The 17,420-nt window shown below is 45.7% G+C and overlaps 1 protein-coding gene across 1 annotated transcript in view; it reads left to right on the top strand.

Annotated features, from left to right (window-relative positions):
• VPS13D (vacuolar protein sorting 13 homolog D) overlaps positions 1 to 11,509 on the top strand; it is a 217,108-nt gene extending 205,599 nt beyond the window's left edge. Inside the window, exons 68-70 of the mRNA XM_080922046.1 lie at positions 971 to 1,102; positions 7,409 to 7,649; positions 8,890 to 11,509. Of these exons, the coding sequence (XP_080778172.1) occupies positions 971 to 1,102; positions 7,409 to 7,649; positions 8,890 to 9,021 (505 nt within the window). The 3' untranslated portion in view covers positions 9,022 to 11,509. The remainder of the gene's footprint in view (positions 1 to 970; positions 1,103 to 7,408; positions 7,650 to 8,889) is intronic.
• Positions 11,510 to 17,420: the final 5,911 nt, after the last annotated feature.

Genomic DNA, 17,420 nt, shown 5'->3' with positions numbered 1-17,420 from the left:
GCCTGGTGCACTCAACCTGACCTGTGTCCAGAAACACTTGCAGTGATCTTAGCTCTGCAGATAGCCTGTGGCAAGTTGCAGAGTACTTCTTCCCAGTCAGTCTGTCTCCACCACCACCAGCGTGTGGTTCTAAAGTGCTGACTCAGTGTGGCTGCCTGTTCCCTTCTTTGAGGTATGTCTAGAGAGGGATGTTTTGCTTCAGTGGGTTCCAGGAACAAATAACAAAAAGTACAGAAAGTACGCGGCTAAGGACAGACGCGGTGCACTCTTATCAGTCATCTGAAGTATGTGCTGTCTTTCCAAGACCAATATGGACTCCTGTTTCTAGGAAAACACCAAAAAGTATTTATCAATTATCCTGTCTATGGTTTGTGGAAAAAGACAACAGCAGTCGACCCTGAAAGCCATAGCAAAGCAGATTCCTTTAGGCAACTAACAGCCAAGGGCATGAGTTAGGGCTGCTGCTGCTGTGGCCTGGGACTAGTCCCCTCACGTGGCTGCTGCATTCCTTACCCTTTACCAGGGAGACTGAACTTACTCCACAGGAGTGTGGCAGCATGGCAGATTCACCCTAATGCCTAGGCCCCTGCTGTGTTCTTCCTAAACCCACTGCATGTCCCCAGAGAGCTGACCCAAAGAGATCCCTAGCAAAATGGTGTGGGCCACAAGTAGGCTTGTGATAACCATCGTAAAGAGCCATGGTGTTAGGTAATCCATGGTCTCTAGCAGAAGCCCAGTGGGCACTTTACTTGATCTTCCAGCCAACAGGTAGGTTGTGTCATCCCATTACACAGAAAGTGAAAAGGAGAGCTAAGGAATTCAGCTGATTGAGCATCACAGTGGTCATGTCATAGACCACACAGGCCTGCAGCAGCTGGACCCTGTCTATGAAGCAGTGCCCTTTTAAATGAGGAGGAAAATTCTTTTAACTGTGACACTTTAACCTCTTCTTGTCCATTTGTCCTTCTAGGACCCAAGCCCAGAGGGTTCGGAAACCACGTTGCTGCACTGGCCCCCAGGGGCTGCTTCCTCGATATAATGAGAGCCAGGCAGAAGGACAGGAACAGCTCTTCAAGCTAACAGACAACATCCAAGATGAGTTGTAAGTAGAGGGCTGGGGGTTGGAGAAACAGCCCATTGGTCTTCTGTGTTGCCTCTTCTGTCTTTGAGAAATTTTTCTATGACCCAGGAGCTTTATGTTAATACAGCCCTTGGAAGAGACTGAAGAATGACTTATCCTAAATCTCAGATTGTAAATGGCCATTACTGGAGGGAGTGGCTGTCAGCCTGCTCCAGAACAGACCTTGCTGTGTTGTCTCTGCAGTATCAGTCTCTCTGTAGTCAGTTCAGAGAGGCCAGTGCATGAAATAGTCTCAGTCTTAAGGGATTTTTATCCCATACATTTTTTTAAACTTTAGTATCTAGTGTTTGCTAGAAATGCTAGCAAACTGAAACCAAGTAGCAAATTATTACCCATCAGATATTCTGGAGGTGCAGTTTTCTTATTATTTTGTCACTTACGCATTCCCAGCTGGTGAGGTATTCTTAGCTCACATGGTAACCATGGCAGTCTCTAGCACTATTTTGTGAAACTCTTCAGAATGTAAGGTGCTCTGTGACTTGACCAGGTGTGAAGGGACTGAATTTGTGGTGTAGAAATGTCCTGGTGTAACTTGTGCCCTCTAAGGTGAAGTGGGCTAGGGAGAATCTGGCACTGTGGCTGTTACTGGCTGGTGGAAGAGTTCAGGGGAAGATTAGCTCCTGGGGTGGCCTCCAGTGTCATTGGCTGAGACAGTACAAGAGGCCTCACTTCCCATTTCATGTCTTGTTTGGATGAGGACATAGAAAATGAAGCCTAGAATTTAGGAGACGGGATATGGCCTCTTCCTAGGTGTATCCTGCCATGGTATTATTGGAGTGTCTCTAAATAATGCTGTGCATTTCTTCCCTTGAGCCTATCCTGCTACCTAACCACGTGCAGTGGACTGAGTGGCTTCAACAACAGAAACTTGGATCTTCATTTCTGAAGGCTGAGAGGGTTGAGACTGTCCTATAAACTGCATCTTTGATGGAGCTTTGGGCCTCAGACTCAGACCTAAAGAATCATTTCACAGCCAAGAAAAACATGATACAGACTCTACTAGAATGACAGCCAGTGATGGCTGAGGTGTCCCACTCACTGGAGAACCCTCTGAACCTAGAGTAGTGCCTGGAATTCAAATCACTCAATAAACTCAGCTGGAGAGCCATAGCTCAACATTTGTGATAACACATGTCCCGCTTCCCACATCCCACGGGGATCTAGGGGTACTATCAAAGGTTAAGTAAGGGATGAGAGATGTAGCTAAGCTGGTAGAATGCTTGCTTAGCATGCACAGAGCCCCAGGTACCATCCCCAGCACTGCATAAACCAAGAGTAGTAGCATTTGCACTCAGGAAATGGAGGCAGGAGGATCACAAGTTCAAAGTCAACCTCAGCTACCTTCCATAGTCATCCTGTCATCCCTGTCTCATAAAGGAGGGTAGGCTAAGTAAAATTACAGATCTTTGTGTGTTAAATCATAAGTATTTTTGCTAACTCACTTCTATTCGATCCAAACCATCCCTGGTACTTTGCAGCAAGAGACAATAAGACCAGAAAAACACTATGGATATGTTGTGTAGTCCAGACACCATGGAGTTGCTGCCCACATGGTACAACCCTGGAAGCAGGTCAATGAGCTAAGATCTGCAGTCAGAATGAAATCAGCAAAATGAGTTTCACAAAACACTTGAAGTTCATGTGATCTGGGCATAGTTACTGGCTGAATTTTAACTTTGAAGATGAGGACCTTGTATCTCCACCCACACTGAAGATGGAGCCTGGCCAGTGGGTGGTGAGGGAGGCATGTGACCTCATTCTTCCTGGGCATATAGGAGAGGTCACCAGGCGCCCTAGCAGATGTGGCTCAGAGTGCCCTCTGTTAGCCTGTACTCAGGACAGTGTGAGTGGTCCAGTCATCCCTCTGCAGGAAGAGCCTTCTCAGGAAAAGCACGGGTGCTGACTTCTACCTCTGACTTTTATCCTAGATTTGTAATTAAAAACATGTTTAAGGACCTAATTATTTGCATATTCCCCTCAGAGTTAACCCGTTAAAGGGGTCTTAAATACCTTGCTCTACTGTTCTAACTAAATGCTTCCACATTTTTTTCCAGTTAGACTCACTGTTTCACTTCTGGAAAATATTGTGTAATTACTTCCTGATGGAGTGAAAACCCCACAAAGTCCCCCAGCACCACGGCAGCGTCAACTTTGATCTCACACATCAAGTTGCATTTAGTTTTGTAGGGTTTTTTCCATTTAATTAAACAGTATTGAACAGATTGTCACTAACATCCAATCTAAGGTCTGCTAAGGCTTCACAGCAGGCTCATTGGTTTTGTGCACCTCCATTACTTCCCATTCTCCCCAGTCTTAACCTACCATACAGTAAAATAACACTTACTCTATATGGTTAACTTTTCTGAACAATGCCGACTTTGTGGCTAGAAGTCACCCTTTAGGTTTTTTTTTTTTTTTTTTTTTTTTTTTTGTCTTTTATGAACTATACACTTTGTTTCTAGTACTTTATCAAGTTGGCCCATTCAGATTTCAGGAACAAAGGCGATTCTGGCCTTGTGATCCAGAAGCTGCTGTGCCCAGCAGCATGGTCCTTGGGTTCTTTCATCATTTAAACAGAAACGAATATTTAGGAGGTGTGTGTGTATATGTGTGTGTGCACGCACTCGTGTGTGTTTAATACAGAAAAGTATGTAAAAGGAAAACAGAGGCGGGCTTGTAAACCTCGGGTTTTTCTCCTTGGGTGCTTGTCTCCTAGAGGCTGGGGAGGAGGAAATTTTAAAAAAGAGGATCCTGACCAAAGTAGCATGCTAAAAATGTCACCTTTCTCTTCTAATGAAACCAACTCATTTACATGGTTAGCAAAATCAAAGCGTTCATGAGAGGAGTAATAGTGAAATCTTCTCTGTTCTCTTTGTCCCTCCTTCCTTGCTGAGAATGGACTCCAAGGCCTCACATGAGTAAGTGGGATTGTTTCTCCCAGCCACAGCCTAGCTCCAGCTTACACTTTCTAGGTCAAGAGCTAACCTACCAGAAACATTTGACACCTGCAGACTTGCTGCTCAGATAACAGTCAATGGCTTGCTTGAAGTTCTGAGAGCAGTACAGCCCCTGGTGCCCCACACCCAGTGTTGTTCCTATGTGTACTCAGGTTCCTCCACACCTCTTAGCAACCCTTCTCTGACATCTTCTGAGTCCTTGCCCAGCACATTAAGTTTTACTGTGTGCCAGGTCAGTTACAATTTTGTGGTGTTCCTCAGCAAGTCCACAGTCTAGCAAGTCAGACAGACTTGTTTGGGAGGGGAGGAAGATAGCAAAGGAGATAAACTGAGAGATGTTCACTGCTATTTCCCTTGTTGCCTACTGCCTGTAACATACAGTCGCTGTCCTAATAGAAGTCTGAGTCCCTGGTCATGGGCCTCTGGTGGTTAGTTTTGAAAAGCAGGCCTCTCTGTCCTCTTCTGGAAGGATAGAACTTATTCTGGTGCTTGAGTCTGTATCTTCTTCCCTCTGCTCTCACAGGACAGATGGAATGTCCCTCCTCTGTCACCTGAGAGGCTTTCCATCAGCCCATGTGGGCCAGCAGCAGTGAATAGCAGCTGTAGGTAGAGTATGGAAAGCCAAAGTCCATGTGTCAGCCATGGCCTCTGCTGCTCTGTTGGCTGGGGGTGGGGTGCAGAGCCGGTAGAGAGCTGGCCTGCAGGTGGGCAGCCACAGAGAAGGGGAGGGGCTGGAGGAATACGCAGAAGAATGAAGAGCCAAGATGGCTCTGCTTTGCCCTGAGTTAACTCCTCACAGAGTGAATGACAAGTTTGGGATCAGATCAGCAGATGAAGGGTCTGCCCCTAGCTGTTTAAGTGAGTGTTTGATGTGGTTTTCAGATTTGGGGGGGGGGGGGGGCAGGGGTGGTGGTGGGGGATGTCAAGCAAACTGAAAGCGGTGGTGGTGATGGGACTCAAAACCTTGACCTTGGGTAATGAGTTGCAGAGGAAGCCTCAGGGAAAATGGGGAGACAGCTATTGGCTGTCATTGCCTAGCTCTCTTTTTTCTGCTGACCCTGCCCTTGGTTCTGATCTGCATTTGGTTTGAAGGCTTTGGAACAGTAAATGCTGTGAGCAGCAGCAGCCCCGGGGCATGAGCAGGGCTCCTAGACCCGGAGTGGAGATACTGACAGTGAGGGCTGCTGTGTGCACTTGTTCTGTCCCAACATGCATCTTTTCCATGTATCTTAACCAAAGGAGTTTGTAGGCAGTACCATCTCCCTTGGAGATGAAGGAACTGAGTCACCAAGCTGCAAGCCACCTGACCAGAGTCCCAAACAAGTGGACCCTCCTTTCTAGCCTAGCTAAGATTTCCTTTACCATGCTGCCTGCCTTTTAGAAGCACCCCTGGCTCAGAGCCACACTTATTCTTTATGTTTCCTGGCCTGTATGTGCCATTTTTGGTCTCCTAGAAGGGAGTTGGGATGTGTACTCAGGACCACCCCCTGTGCCCTTTGGTATAAAGGCATCTTTCTGTGTGTCACCAAGGCTCCTGAGAGGACGGAGCACTAATTCAGTCTCTGCTGAATATTGTAGTCCATGTGCCTGCTCTCACCCTGCCTCATGGCCACCTTCATGGCTGGTTGCCTGGTCCATCTGTGCTCTAGAGAAAAGCTCTTTTTGTGTGTTCAGCTATTTTCCATCCAGTTCCAGCTGGCCCTGAGATGCTCTCTGTTCTTTCTGTCTTTCCTTCTGTCTCTCCGAGTTCTTTCCTCTTCCATTCTCCTCAGTAATGCTGCCCCTGACTCTTGAGTGTGGAGCATAAGGAGGCTGTGCTAAGCCTGCTGATCACCAAGAGTGGCTGAGTGCTTCTAATTTTGGCAGTGAGACTTTACAAGTCTACATTCTCGGCATTGCCAACCAGTTAAATGAGAACAGCAAACCCCAACTTTTGTCATGGGAGCCATAATTAAAATGATGACTGGAGCAACGTGGGTACTTAGCAAGTCCTCACGGGTGGCTGTCTCAGTGGTGGGTACTCAGGAGGTCCTGTGGGTATACAGTGGACCACACTGGTGCTTAGAGCGCCACTGAAGCCAGGATGCTTAACAAGAAGCAGAAGGAATCTTCTGGCAGTGCTTTGACAGGCCAAGGTGTTGAAAGGTCAGCAGCAATCAAGGGCCAGGATATTTGGGCAAGCTTTGAGGGTACAGATGGTGACTCGGTGTTGGAGAATAGGAAGGAGAGCGAAGGATGATGTACTTCTAGAGAGGTGCAGAGGAGAGTGGGGGCCAGCCATGCTTGGGTCTACAAACTGGCAAACTGGCCCTGCCCTGCCCTGCCCTTAATGACTCTACCCTTCCTGTTGATTTTTGTGCTTGAATTAAGGCTATCGACCTGGATCCATGGCAGTTCCAGATAGAGCCTTGGCTCTGAGCAAACACAATTTAAATCCCCAAGGTTCATAGCCAGCCCGTTGTCAGTCAGCTCTTGGTACGCTTGCCATCACCCGGAGTTTCCTTACTTCCCCTGATGCCCAGTCACACTGGGAAAGGCCAGCATAAGATACAGGTGGCTACTAAGCTGAGAAGGCTGTCACTGGCTTTCAAGGTAACTACTCTTGGCTCACCAGCTGAGCAGAGAGGTATGACCTGCATAAATTTTCACGTCAGTCTGTGAGCTCTGCAGCATGTACTCCAGGAATCAGGCTTCTCTCTGTGTATTTCGAATCTAAGCTGTTTCTGAGTGGCCTGGGAGCTTTGAGAAGTGATGACTACAGTTCTGAGAGTTCAGTGGTATCACAAGTCCTATGACCCTGGCCATACTGAACTGGGTCAGGTGACCTCTCTCATCAGGGCAGTCAGAGGAAAGAAGTAGATACAGGTGTGTAAATGCTATTGTTTGCAGTCTAGCAGACCTCTCCCCTCACTTTCTTCTAGCCTCTACTGTCTCTCCTCATGGTCTATCTGGTCTGTCACATGTCTTGTCATAAAGTATCCAAAAGTTCACGGATCACCCCACAAAGCTCATATCAGAACAGGATTCTTTTTTCTCTGTTTGAAACTCTTAGCAAATGTTGCTTGTTAATGTTCATGAGCACCCTACAGCAGACAGTTGTGAACAGCAGCTCCTGAGGCCATCCTTTCTAATACAAACTTACACGTGAGGAACCTGAGTGCCAGAGTAAGAAAGCCATTCGCATGCACAATGGGGGGTGGTAACTGGCAAGCCTGAGACCCTAAATCTCAGTGGGCCTCTTCCCTTTTGAGCATCAAGGGATGGCCTGACCTGACACAGCTCAGCATCACGAGTTCTCTCTCCCATGCAGTTTCATAGCCGTGGAGAACATCGACAGCTACTGTGTGCTCATCTCCTCCAAAGCTGTGTACTTCCTGAAGAGTGGGGACTACATAGACCGAGAGGCCATTTTCCTCGAGGTCAAATATGATGACCTCTACCACTGCCTTGTCTCCAAAGACCATGGGAAGGTGTATGTGCAAGTGACCAAGAAAGCTGCAAATTCCAGCAGTGGCGTGTCCATCCCAGGCCCATCCCACCAAAAGCCAATGGTGAGTACAGCTGCTTCTTGCCACTCACATGTACAAACCCTGCTCTGCCCCTGCTTTACTCTGAGGACTCCAGTGGGAGGTTGAACTGCACTGAACGTTCTGCTCCCGTTCTGATGGGAGCCCTGGGTGTGTTCTCTTACATTTTTGTCTCAGTTACCTGTTAACACAAAGCAGTGACATTACTCATAGAGTTTTGTGTCCCTGAAACATGGTACTAAGTGCTAGCACTCTGAGTCCAGGACAGGGCACATACTGTATTGTTTTTCTGGTATCAGAAAACCACAACCTTTTGATCTATGAACAGTAGTGTGAAGTACATTCAATAGATATTTGTAAATAATGGTATTCGACTCCGTAGGGTAGGAGGTGTGTCAGAACTTTTGGGTGGTGATGCACCCAAACGTTTCCAGCATGTACTTCTCAACAGTGCTGTTAGAGACAGAGGGGTTAGGGCAGGTGATCCCTTCAGGCCACATAGGACCCATGCTAGGGCTCAGACTTAGCTGACCCATCTGACCCCATTACTTAAGTCTAACCCAAAGAACTTGCTCTACTGAACTGCGAGTGAACCCATAGCACAGCAGTTGTGAGGAAGCAGCTCCATCTCTAGTCACAGTTCCAGGCATTGGTCCTACTTCTGCGTCCCCAAAGCTTCGCCCTTTCCAGTGATATTGTTCATCTCGGCTCTTTCTATAGACCAGAAAATCCATCTTGTTGGGTTTCTCACCAGGGGCACTTCAGCATTCTCTGTTCTCTCAGGGATGAACTGGAATGGGTTTGAGTTTGTCAGCCCCTCCTGGGGTCAGTTGCTTAAATTAGAGCTGGTAGGCTGCAAGTTAATGCCCCAAAGTGTGCATTTTCTACCAACATTGCCTACCCACCCCCTGTCTACCCTTTCAAAGCAAGCTAGCAATGACACACTCTGGGTAAAAAAGCCTTGCTGATTCTCATGTGCTCAGCCACCACCAAGCTTTGAACTTGAATAAGGGGTTCAATCCACTGTCCTCCCTTACCTCTGAATAGAAGCTCGTCAGTTAGAGGTGGTGATAGGCTGCTTGCAGTAACCTGGGCCATAAACTAAAAGCTTGGATCAGTGTACCAGGCACAGGCCCCTAGGAATCTCTTTATCTTGATGTTCAGATGGGAACTGCCTTGGGGTGACTCTCCTCTGCCCATGTCCTGTGGTAGTGCTTGGCTGCCCAACCTCAGGGCAATGTATTCATTCTTGTCTTCTCCCTAGGTGCATGTGAAATCTGAGGTCCTTGCCATCAAGTTATCACAAGAAATAAACTATGCAAAGAGCCTCTACTATGAACAGCAACTAATGTTAAGACTCAGTGAGAATCAAGAGCAGTTGGAGCTGGACTCCTGAGGACACCCGGCTGCTGGACAGGGATGCTCCAGGCTGAAGCCCAGCCCAGAGGGCTGAAGCCCAGACTCGGCTCCTGTTAGAAGGGAAGTCAGAAGAGGTTTGGGGGGAAAATATCAAGGAACAAGGGAAAAGAAATTCTCACGGGGAAAATGTAAACAGAAACCATATTAGTTTGTGGGACAGGGAGTTTCTTTAGATTATGGGGAAATAATTTCTAAAGTATCAATGGAATAACGTTTTAAAATGTATTAAGATGGATCTAATTTTTAGAATGCCCTGTATTTTGTTAACATGTATATATGTACAACTGTGTGTTTGTAAATACATAGAAGCTTCTGAGCAGGGCTGTGCTGTTGTGAAGGTTTGTTACCTGTACAGTAATGTAGAGTTGGACTGGCCCTTCTGCCACACTAGTTCTGCACGCCTCCTCCAGGGACCCCTGTGGGAATCAGTTCTGGAAGTGGAAGGGTGCATTGTGTGAGTGCAGCTGCAGTCAGTGTTCAAGGGTGCGTCTTCAGTCACCTAGAGGCAAGCAGAGCCACCATGGAAAGGACTAGAGACCAGCATGGTGCCCATCTTTGTTCTCACCCATGTTACAGGCAGTGTTGAAATTTCTCAGGCAGTTTTCTAATGTCTGTCCATTTGGCTTTCTTCAACCGCTCTACCCAACTGGGGGGTCAAATGTTAGTTGCTAAGTGTGTGCTTACACATCATGGCCATCCAGGTTTTCCTCATGCTGTTTGTGATTACAGTGAAGCACTGGTGGGTTCTCTTTTCATAAATGGAAGAAAGTCCCATTTCCCACTGTGTTCTTTTTAATAAAGCCACATGTTCACGTCAAGTACTGTGGCTCCCTGAGAGCAGGATGAGAAAAGAGAATTTCGGAGAAGGGTATGCATGGGAGGCAGGGACTTCTGGGTTTCACTTTGGTGGTTCCCTTTTCTAGGACTAAGCAAATTGGAGGTGGAAGGTGGGCCTCACCTTATACTACAATCAAGCCTTGTAGTTTTGGGTGTTTGTTTGTTTTGTATCGTATTGTTTTTAAATAAGTCTAGCCAATGTCTACAATTGTGTCACACACGTAGCTGAGATCCAGGGAGACCCAGTGGGTGTGTTTTGGTATGTATAATTCAAATTCTTCCAAGGCACAAACGTAGCGGATCTATTTTCCAACCCCCACCCCAATTTCCGTGTGTGTGTGTGTGTGTGTGTGTGTGTGTGTGTGTGTGTGTGTATCTGCTCTGTGTATGTGTCTGTGTGTTTGTGAATGTACCATGGTGTATAAGTAGGTATAGGGCAAAAGCAATCCTAAAGGAGCACTTTATCTACGTAAGTGCTTTCAAGGCGCTGTCTTCATGACCTCCAAGTTTGCCATCTTCACTGGACTGGACTGGACTTTTGTCAGTTGGGTCTTCGGTTGGTCATTTGTTGCTCTCTAAGGAGAGCTTGATGTTCTTAGTGCCCTTGTGGGAGACTCGCATCTAAGGGGAAGGAATTAGTTCCTCGTGGTCTTTCTCAACAACCTGGGCCCATATACCCATACAAGTCTTCCTCTGGTCTTATTATCAGTGACTCGAGACATGAGATCTTGGTGTCTTCTATAGGAGGCTGCAGAAGCATTGCTTATGTGTGTCCCCTGCCATATTCTGGGAGAGTCCCTTCAAATAGTCTAACCATTACGAGGAACTAGTGTTGCTAAGGGAAGTCTACCCTGCCTTGGGCCCCTTAAACTGGGTTTCTCAGTCTGCAGCTGGTGCTTCAGGAGGACCCAGGAGGAGTCAGACACCCCCCCCCCCAGCTCCTTTCTAATTTAATCAGCTCTTTAAATAACTGTCCATCTCCTGTGATGGCACAGCCCCTTCCTGTGATATTTAGCTTTAGAAGGAGTAGATATTAAAATGGGGTTTGGAGACCAGATGGGGTAAGGCTGCAGGGTGAAAGGAGATTAACTTTGAATTCTCAGTTCTCCCAACCCTCATGCTAGGCCTGGGAAATAGTCCAGATGCCTTCACCATTGCTTCCTGACTTGCCAGGACAGAGCCCAACGCTGCAAAAGAAACTGGCCTTGCTGCAGCTTCTGTTTCCTTTTAAGTCGGTACTCATCATGTGTCAGAGACTGCTGGGACAGTTTCATACTGCCTCAGATACAGCTCTTCTGGAAGAAGTTAGAAGATGAAGGGAAGCTGGATGAAGACACATTAGAAGCCACCCTGGTTCTTACATCATATTGGAAAGCCAAGAGAGCATCCTGTTCCAGACCCACGTGGAGGAGGCATAGAGGTAGCCTCTCGTGTCAGCCCCCAACTGTTCGGTGGGGCACTCATCCCACCTTAGTGTTCTAAAGGATCCAGGGCCACTTTGTGTTCAAGTGTCATTTGTGCCTCAAAAAAATAAATAAATAAATAAATAAAAGATATAAAAAGTATCAAAGCTGCTCAGTGAACAGAAAATAAAATACCCAGTTCTTCACGATGTATATACAGACTGTGCAAACTCCATACCCCAGAGTTAGCACATTCTATAAAATAAAATGCATTGTTGGTTTCTAACACGTTTGCCTTCTTTGTCTTCCTCTTCTTCCTCCTCCTCTTCCTCCTCATCTTCCTCTTCCTTCTTCTAGTTGCCAGAACTCTAGAATCATCACCTGTGACTACATCAAACAGTACAGCCTTGGCATTCAGGGGCAGCCTCTGCGCTCTCTCCAGTGACTTGCATCACCACTAGAAACTGGACATACCTGGAATGAGCAAACAGAAGCGGCTTTGCCCTCCAGTAGTCATGTGCTACATGCTGTTCACTACCACCAAAGAGCTGTTGGGCGGGGCCTACAGGGTAAAGGTCATCATTTAAAGTTCAGACAGATAGGAGGCAGAACAGGCCCATTTAGAGACAGGTGTTGATTCATGAGGGCATGGATCCATATAGATTTCAGAGTTATACTAGCAAATGCATCTAATAAACCAGGAGGACCACATTCACATTTCAGAATCAGGAGCAGTGGAGCAGTTGTAGTGGGGGCTGGGACTAAAAGCTGGGTGAGAGGAAAAACATTCCGGGGAAAATGGAAAGAGTGAAACCAGCGACACCACATACTGACACCTCTAGAATATTAGATGTTAGCTAATACCTGGTACCTCAAGAGGAAAGGGTGGCTATGGGCAAGGACCACACCTATATATCCCCAGCTGCTTATACAGAATGAGGAGGGTCCCTGAGCCCAGGCATTTGTAGTCCAGCAACTTAGCAAGGGGGGGAAAATACAGGGTAAGGGTGGTCATACATGAGAGAAGTTGGGTAGACATTTGAAGCTTCTGTGTTCTAAGGACAGGAGTTGGTTATGGCAGGGCAGGGGGTGATAGAGATACAGAAAGGGGTGGCTTCACCCTACAGGACAGTGGACAGTAGTAGGTCAAGGCAGCCATCTCTTTGCCAACACTGTGGTTTACCATTAGGAACAGTGCCTGCTGAGTTCTAGCAAGAATTTGCAGTGTCATTTTTATGAACATACTGGTTTTCTTCCTTTAGTTGAATTACCATTTGAATTACATGTATGTAGTGTGTGTGAGAGAGACAGGCAGGTAGACAGTCATCTTGTGGATACTGGGGATTGAACTCAGGCCATCTGCCGAGCCATCTTGCCAATATTCTGTGAATAGATTGCCTGATAGAGCCGACCCTTAGTCCCTGGAATGGTTCTCGTTTCTACAGTGTGTGATAATGTGTTAGTCTTTCCATATGTCTTGTTTCTTTTGCTGCTATTTTGAGTCTTTGTATCTTTAAAGTAAGAAATAGCTTTGCTTTTTGTTTTTTTGTTTTTTTGTTTTTGTTTTTTTTTTTTTTTTTTTTTTTTTTTTTTTTTTTTTTTTTTTTAATGGATCAGAGAGCTGTCCACATTCTTCTGGTTAGTACTACTTAAATTACAGTAGGGTTTCCTGTTGTGTTTTTTGATGGTTAGACCAGAGGGTGGGTTTTTTGGTATTTTTGCATTCGTTCCTTCAATCACTGCCCCGCTGTCTGCCAATTGGGGTATTTTAGATTTTCCACTTCTTAGTCAGCTTTGGCAACATTTTCTTAAAAACATGATTTAAGCCTTTTTGTTATCATACAGTTGTGTAGATTTTCTTCCTTTAATTCCTTCTGTGTTTTCTCATCCTAAATCCTTCATATTTCCACAGCTTGGTTTAAGCCTTTTGTCCTAATAACTACTCTGAAACGTCCTTCCCTTTGCTACTTTCTTTTTGTTACTCTTGATTCATTTTGATTTGTTTTACTCCTTCTTGCTTTCTAAGGTAGGTCCAGTTATGCCTTGGTATCCATGGAGACAACATCCCCATCCCTGTGGGTTCCACATCCTCAAATGCTCAAGTTCTTGATGGTACACGTATTTGCATATTGAGGTGATTAATGCCCATCAGCTTGAATGGGTTTGGAATCACCTAGGAGAGACACGAATGTCTGTGAGAGTGTTTCCAGTTTACCTGCGGAGGCAAGAAGTACTATGAATGCTGGCAGTACTAGCCCACGAGCTGGAATCCTAGACCCATCACCCACCAAAAAGAAAAAGAGAGAAAGCCAACTGAACAACAGCATTCATCGTTCTCCATTTTCCGACTGAGGATGCAACAGGACCTGATGCCTTGTAACTCTGCCACCATGCTTTCTCACCAAGCTAGACCAAACCTTTGGACTATGTTGGGTATTTTTGTTGTAGCAATGAGAAAAGACACTACCATAGAAAATTAATTCTAGCAGTGGGATGATGCTGTGAAAACCCCTATCCGTGTGGTTCTTAGGCATTTAGAACTGGTTTGTGGGAGGGATGTGCAAGGGTTTGTAGCTTGGGACCAAAGAAATCCTATTTGATTCTATAAGCAGAACTTAATGGAACATTCTGGTGGGGATCTGGAAAGCTAGAGTGCTGATAGTGCACACAGTGGAGGCTGAGGTGTTAGAGCGGGACAAGAATTCATTAGGAACTGGACTAGAGGTCATTTGTGTCACCTTCTGGCTAAGGGCATGGCTTTATTCAACCCTTGACCTGAGAATTTGAGTGAGGCTTAATACAGACACAATGGACTAATTTGGTTGTCGTAGGAAGTCACAAGACAGCCAGCATCTGTGGCAGTTACTGCTACTGCTCTTGTACAAGTTTCTGCTGGCACGGTGTAAAAAAATGTTCAGTTTTGTGATAAGGAAGTATCTTAGTTACTGTTCTGTTGCTGTGAAAAGACACATGACCAAGGCAACTTACAGAGGAAATCATTTAATTGAAGACTTGAAGTTCAGAGGGTGAGTCATGGCAGGAAGCATGACATCAGACAGGCATGGTGCTGTAGAAGTAGCTGAGAGCTCGCATCTTGTCTGCATGCCCAAGGCAGAGAGAAAGGGAGACCGAGCCTGGTATGCACTCTTAAAATCTCAGACTTACCCCAGTGACACACCTCCTCTAGCAAGGCCACACCTTCTAATCCTTCTCAAAAGTAGGGACTAAGCATTCAAAATATGTGAGCCTATTGGAACCATTTGCATTTAAGGCACCACGGGATGTATACAAATAAAGCAAGGTTGCTGATAGGAAGGGTACAGAGAAAATAGCTGTAACTGTTACAGGAATGAGTTCACTTGGAGTCAGGAGGGGCCTTATAGTGGAACACCAGAAAAGGTGCCTCATTGAGATTCCAACTTGTCAGAATCACAAATGCATTTGAAAGGAGAAAGTCTGAACAGAGAACACCACGGTGGGACTTTCCTGCTGCAAAGGGGGGCAAGTGTTTCCCAAGCTCAGCCGCCACCGAGCACAGAGGCCCTTCAGCCATGGGAAAAAGGACCACATGGTATCTTGAGCTCCCAGCAGAATTTGATAGTATCACCCATACTGTATTTGTTTTATAGACATAAAAAAGATGCATGAATTACAGGGTTGTGAAGACTTGTGCCAATGTTCCCAAAAGCACTGAGGCCAGGAAGTGTGTTACTCACAGGGTTGGAGTTTATGCAAGGAGGGTGTGAGATGCCATTGCATGCCTCTGGGAAGGGAAAGGCTAAAGTGTAATGGAGATACCTGGGTAGAAGGGATGCCAAGTCCATAAGATGTCTGCCAAGGAAAGGAACAGGGTCACCAAAGGCTGTTAGAGTCTAGCTGATACCACCAGGGGCCTCAAATGCAGGCCATAAAGCTCTAGGGTTTGGTGTTTTCCTGGCTGAGTTCTGACTTTGCTTTGGTCCAGTCTCTCCTAGCTATGCCTTTTTGGAATAGGAATGCTAAGTGTTCACCACTGTATATTGAGAGTATATAAAATCTTATAACTGTTATTTTATAGGGCTGACATCTAAGAGTTTCCCTGAGTTCCAGAAGAAACCCTGCAGGAACACTTTTGGTCGATATAGAAACTTAAGATTGTAGGGACTTTGAGAGATGAACTAAATGCATTCTGTGTTGTGGACCTGACATGAGACTTTAGAGAGCTGAAATGCAGCACTGTGGCTAACAGTGACGGGTTTGGGGGTATCGGGATGACAAGGCGTGGATCTTATGGTGGATCTTCAGTGTCAACTTGTCTGGTTTTGGAATCACTCAGGAGTCAGCGTGAGGAGTTTCCAAAGAGCCTTAACTGAGGAGGGAGACTCATCCTCTGGACACCATCTCATGGAATAAGAAGAGAGAAAAGGAAGAGGCCAGCTAAGCACATACATTCAGCTCTCTGCAGAGACTATGTGACCAGCTATCACACACTGCTGACATGCCTCCTTACCATGATGGAGAGGTAGTTTGTCACACAGAGAGGTAATGACTATAGAAAGTTGATACCAAGAGTGGGGTAAACGCTTCCTCCCTCAAGTCACTCTTATCAAAGAGTAATTAATACACGTTATAAACTACACACATTCTCCTACATGTTTTAACTTATCTCCTGCTTACTTATAAGACCTAATTGTTGTATGTTGTTTCCTCCAAATTGCCATGACTGTTGCTCTCCTAAATTATGTTTGAGTGGGCCGGTGTATATTCATACAAGCAGGGCGCACATGGGAAGTCAAAGACACCTTATGGGAGGTAATGTTCCCATGGAGGTCCTGGGGTTCAAACTCTAGTCTTCATACTGAACAGCAAGAGCTGTTACCCACTGAGGTACCTCACCAGCTTTCCCATTGCTTTCTTAAATCAGAGTAACTATGATCACCCTCATATGATTGGACGTGTTAACATTCTGTCTGAGTTAGGGTTTTATTGCTGTGAACAGACACCATGACCAAGGCAATTCGTATAAGGACAACATTTAATTGGGGCTGGCTTGCAGTTTCAAAGGTTCAGTCCGTTATCATTAAGGAGGGAACATGGCAGCATTCAGGCAGGCATGGTGCAGGAGGAGCTGAGAGTTCTACATATTCATCTGAAGGCTGCTAAGAAAAAGTGGTTTCCAGGCAGGTAGGATGAGAGTCTTAAAGCCTACACCCACAGTGACACACCTACTCCAACAAGGCCACACCTACTCCAACAGGGCCACACCTTCTAATAGTTCCACTCCCTGGGTCAAGCATATACAAACCATAACACATACCTTTGTGGCAGGAAGGGGAGGCAAACTGGAAAGGAAGGGACTCCTCAGTAATGTAACTACCAGTGAGTTGGACAGGAGTCTTCTACGACATGGCGTTCCTGAGCCATCAACCATATTGCGAAGGGATTTTCAATGACGTGGCTGCCCGAGTCACCTCTGTTCTTATAGGGTTACCTCTTAATTATGCTCCTGTGAGCAACCCCAGAAAACTTACTGGCTCCCAAAGCTGAACTTGGATGAAATTGTTTCTTTGGTGCTGATGTCCTTTCTGGAGTGAAGAGACATTTCTTTGTATCTCACCAGGAAGCCACATGACCCTAATGCAATAATATGTTTAAATAATTATCAAGTGCATGCTAATGTCATAGAAAGCAAGTTGATTCATTTTTAGGTACAGCTCTCCTTCCAAATATGTCCCCTTCCTGCTACCAGCATGGAACCTGCAGGTATGATGTGTAAAGACAGGCAGGACCAAATCTTTCTTTTGCTTGTCTCTTTCACCTTGCTTCTCAAGGGACACTGGTGTTTTAAGTTATAAATTCTTCTGAGAGAATGCATGTTTGCCTTCTCAATTTTGATAGTAAAGATTATTTTATTGATACCAGTTTGGGCAGTAAGGGTTCCCTAGAAATATGTTCAACTTCTAAACATTGTGATGCCATCCTTAAATTGGTGTCTTGAAATTTTTATTGTGATGTCATAACAGGGCACTTTGAGAATTGTGATGTCACAATTTATGTTTTGAAGACATAAGACTGCACTGTGATTTAACAATAGAACATCAAGATGTGACAGTAGTGCATTCTGATGTCATAATTCAGTACTGTGTTGTCATACTGT

Source organism: Micromys minutus (assembly GCF_963924665.1).
Source record: "Micromys minutus genome assembly, chromosome: 9".
Taxonomy (NCBI): Eukaryota; Metazoa; Chordata; class Mammalia; order Rodentia; family Muridae; genus Micromys; species Micromys minutus.
Note: the sequence above shows the minus strand (reverse complement) of the source record. Positions and strands in the feature narration are given on the sequence as shown.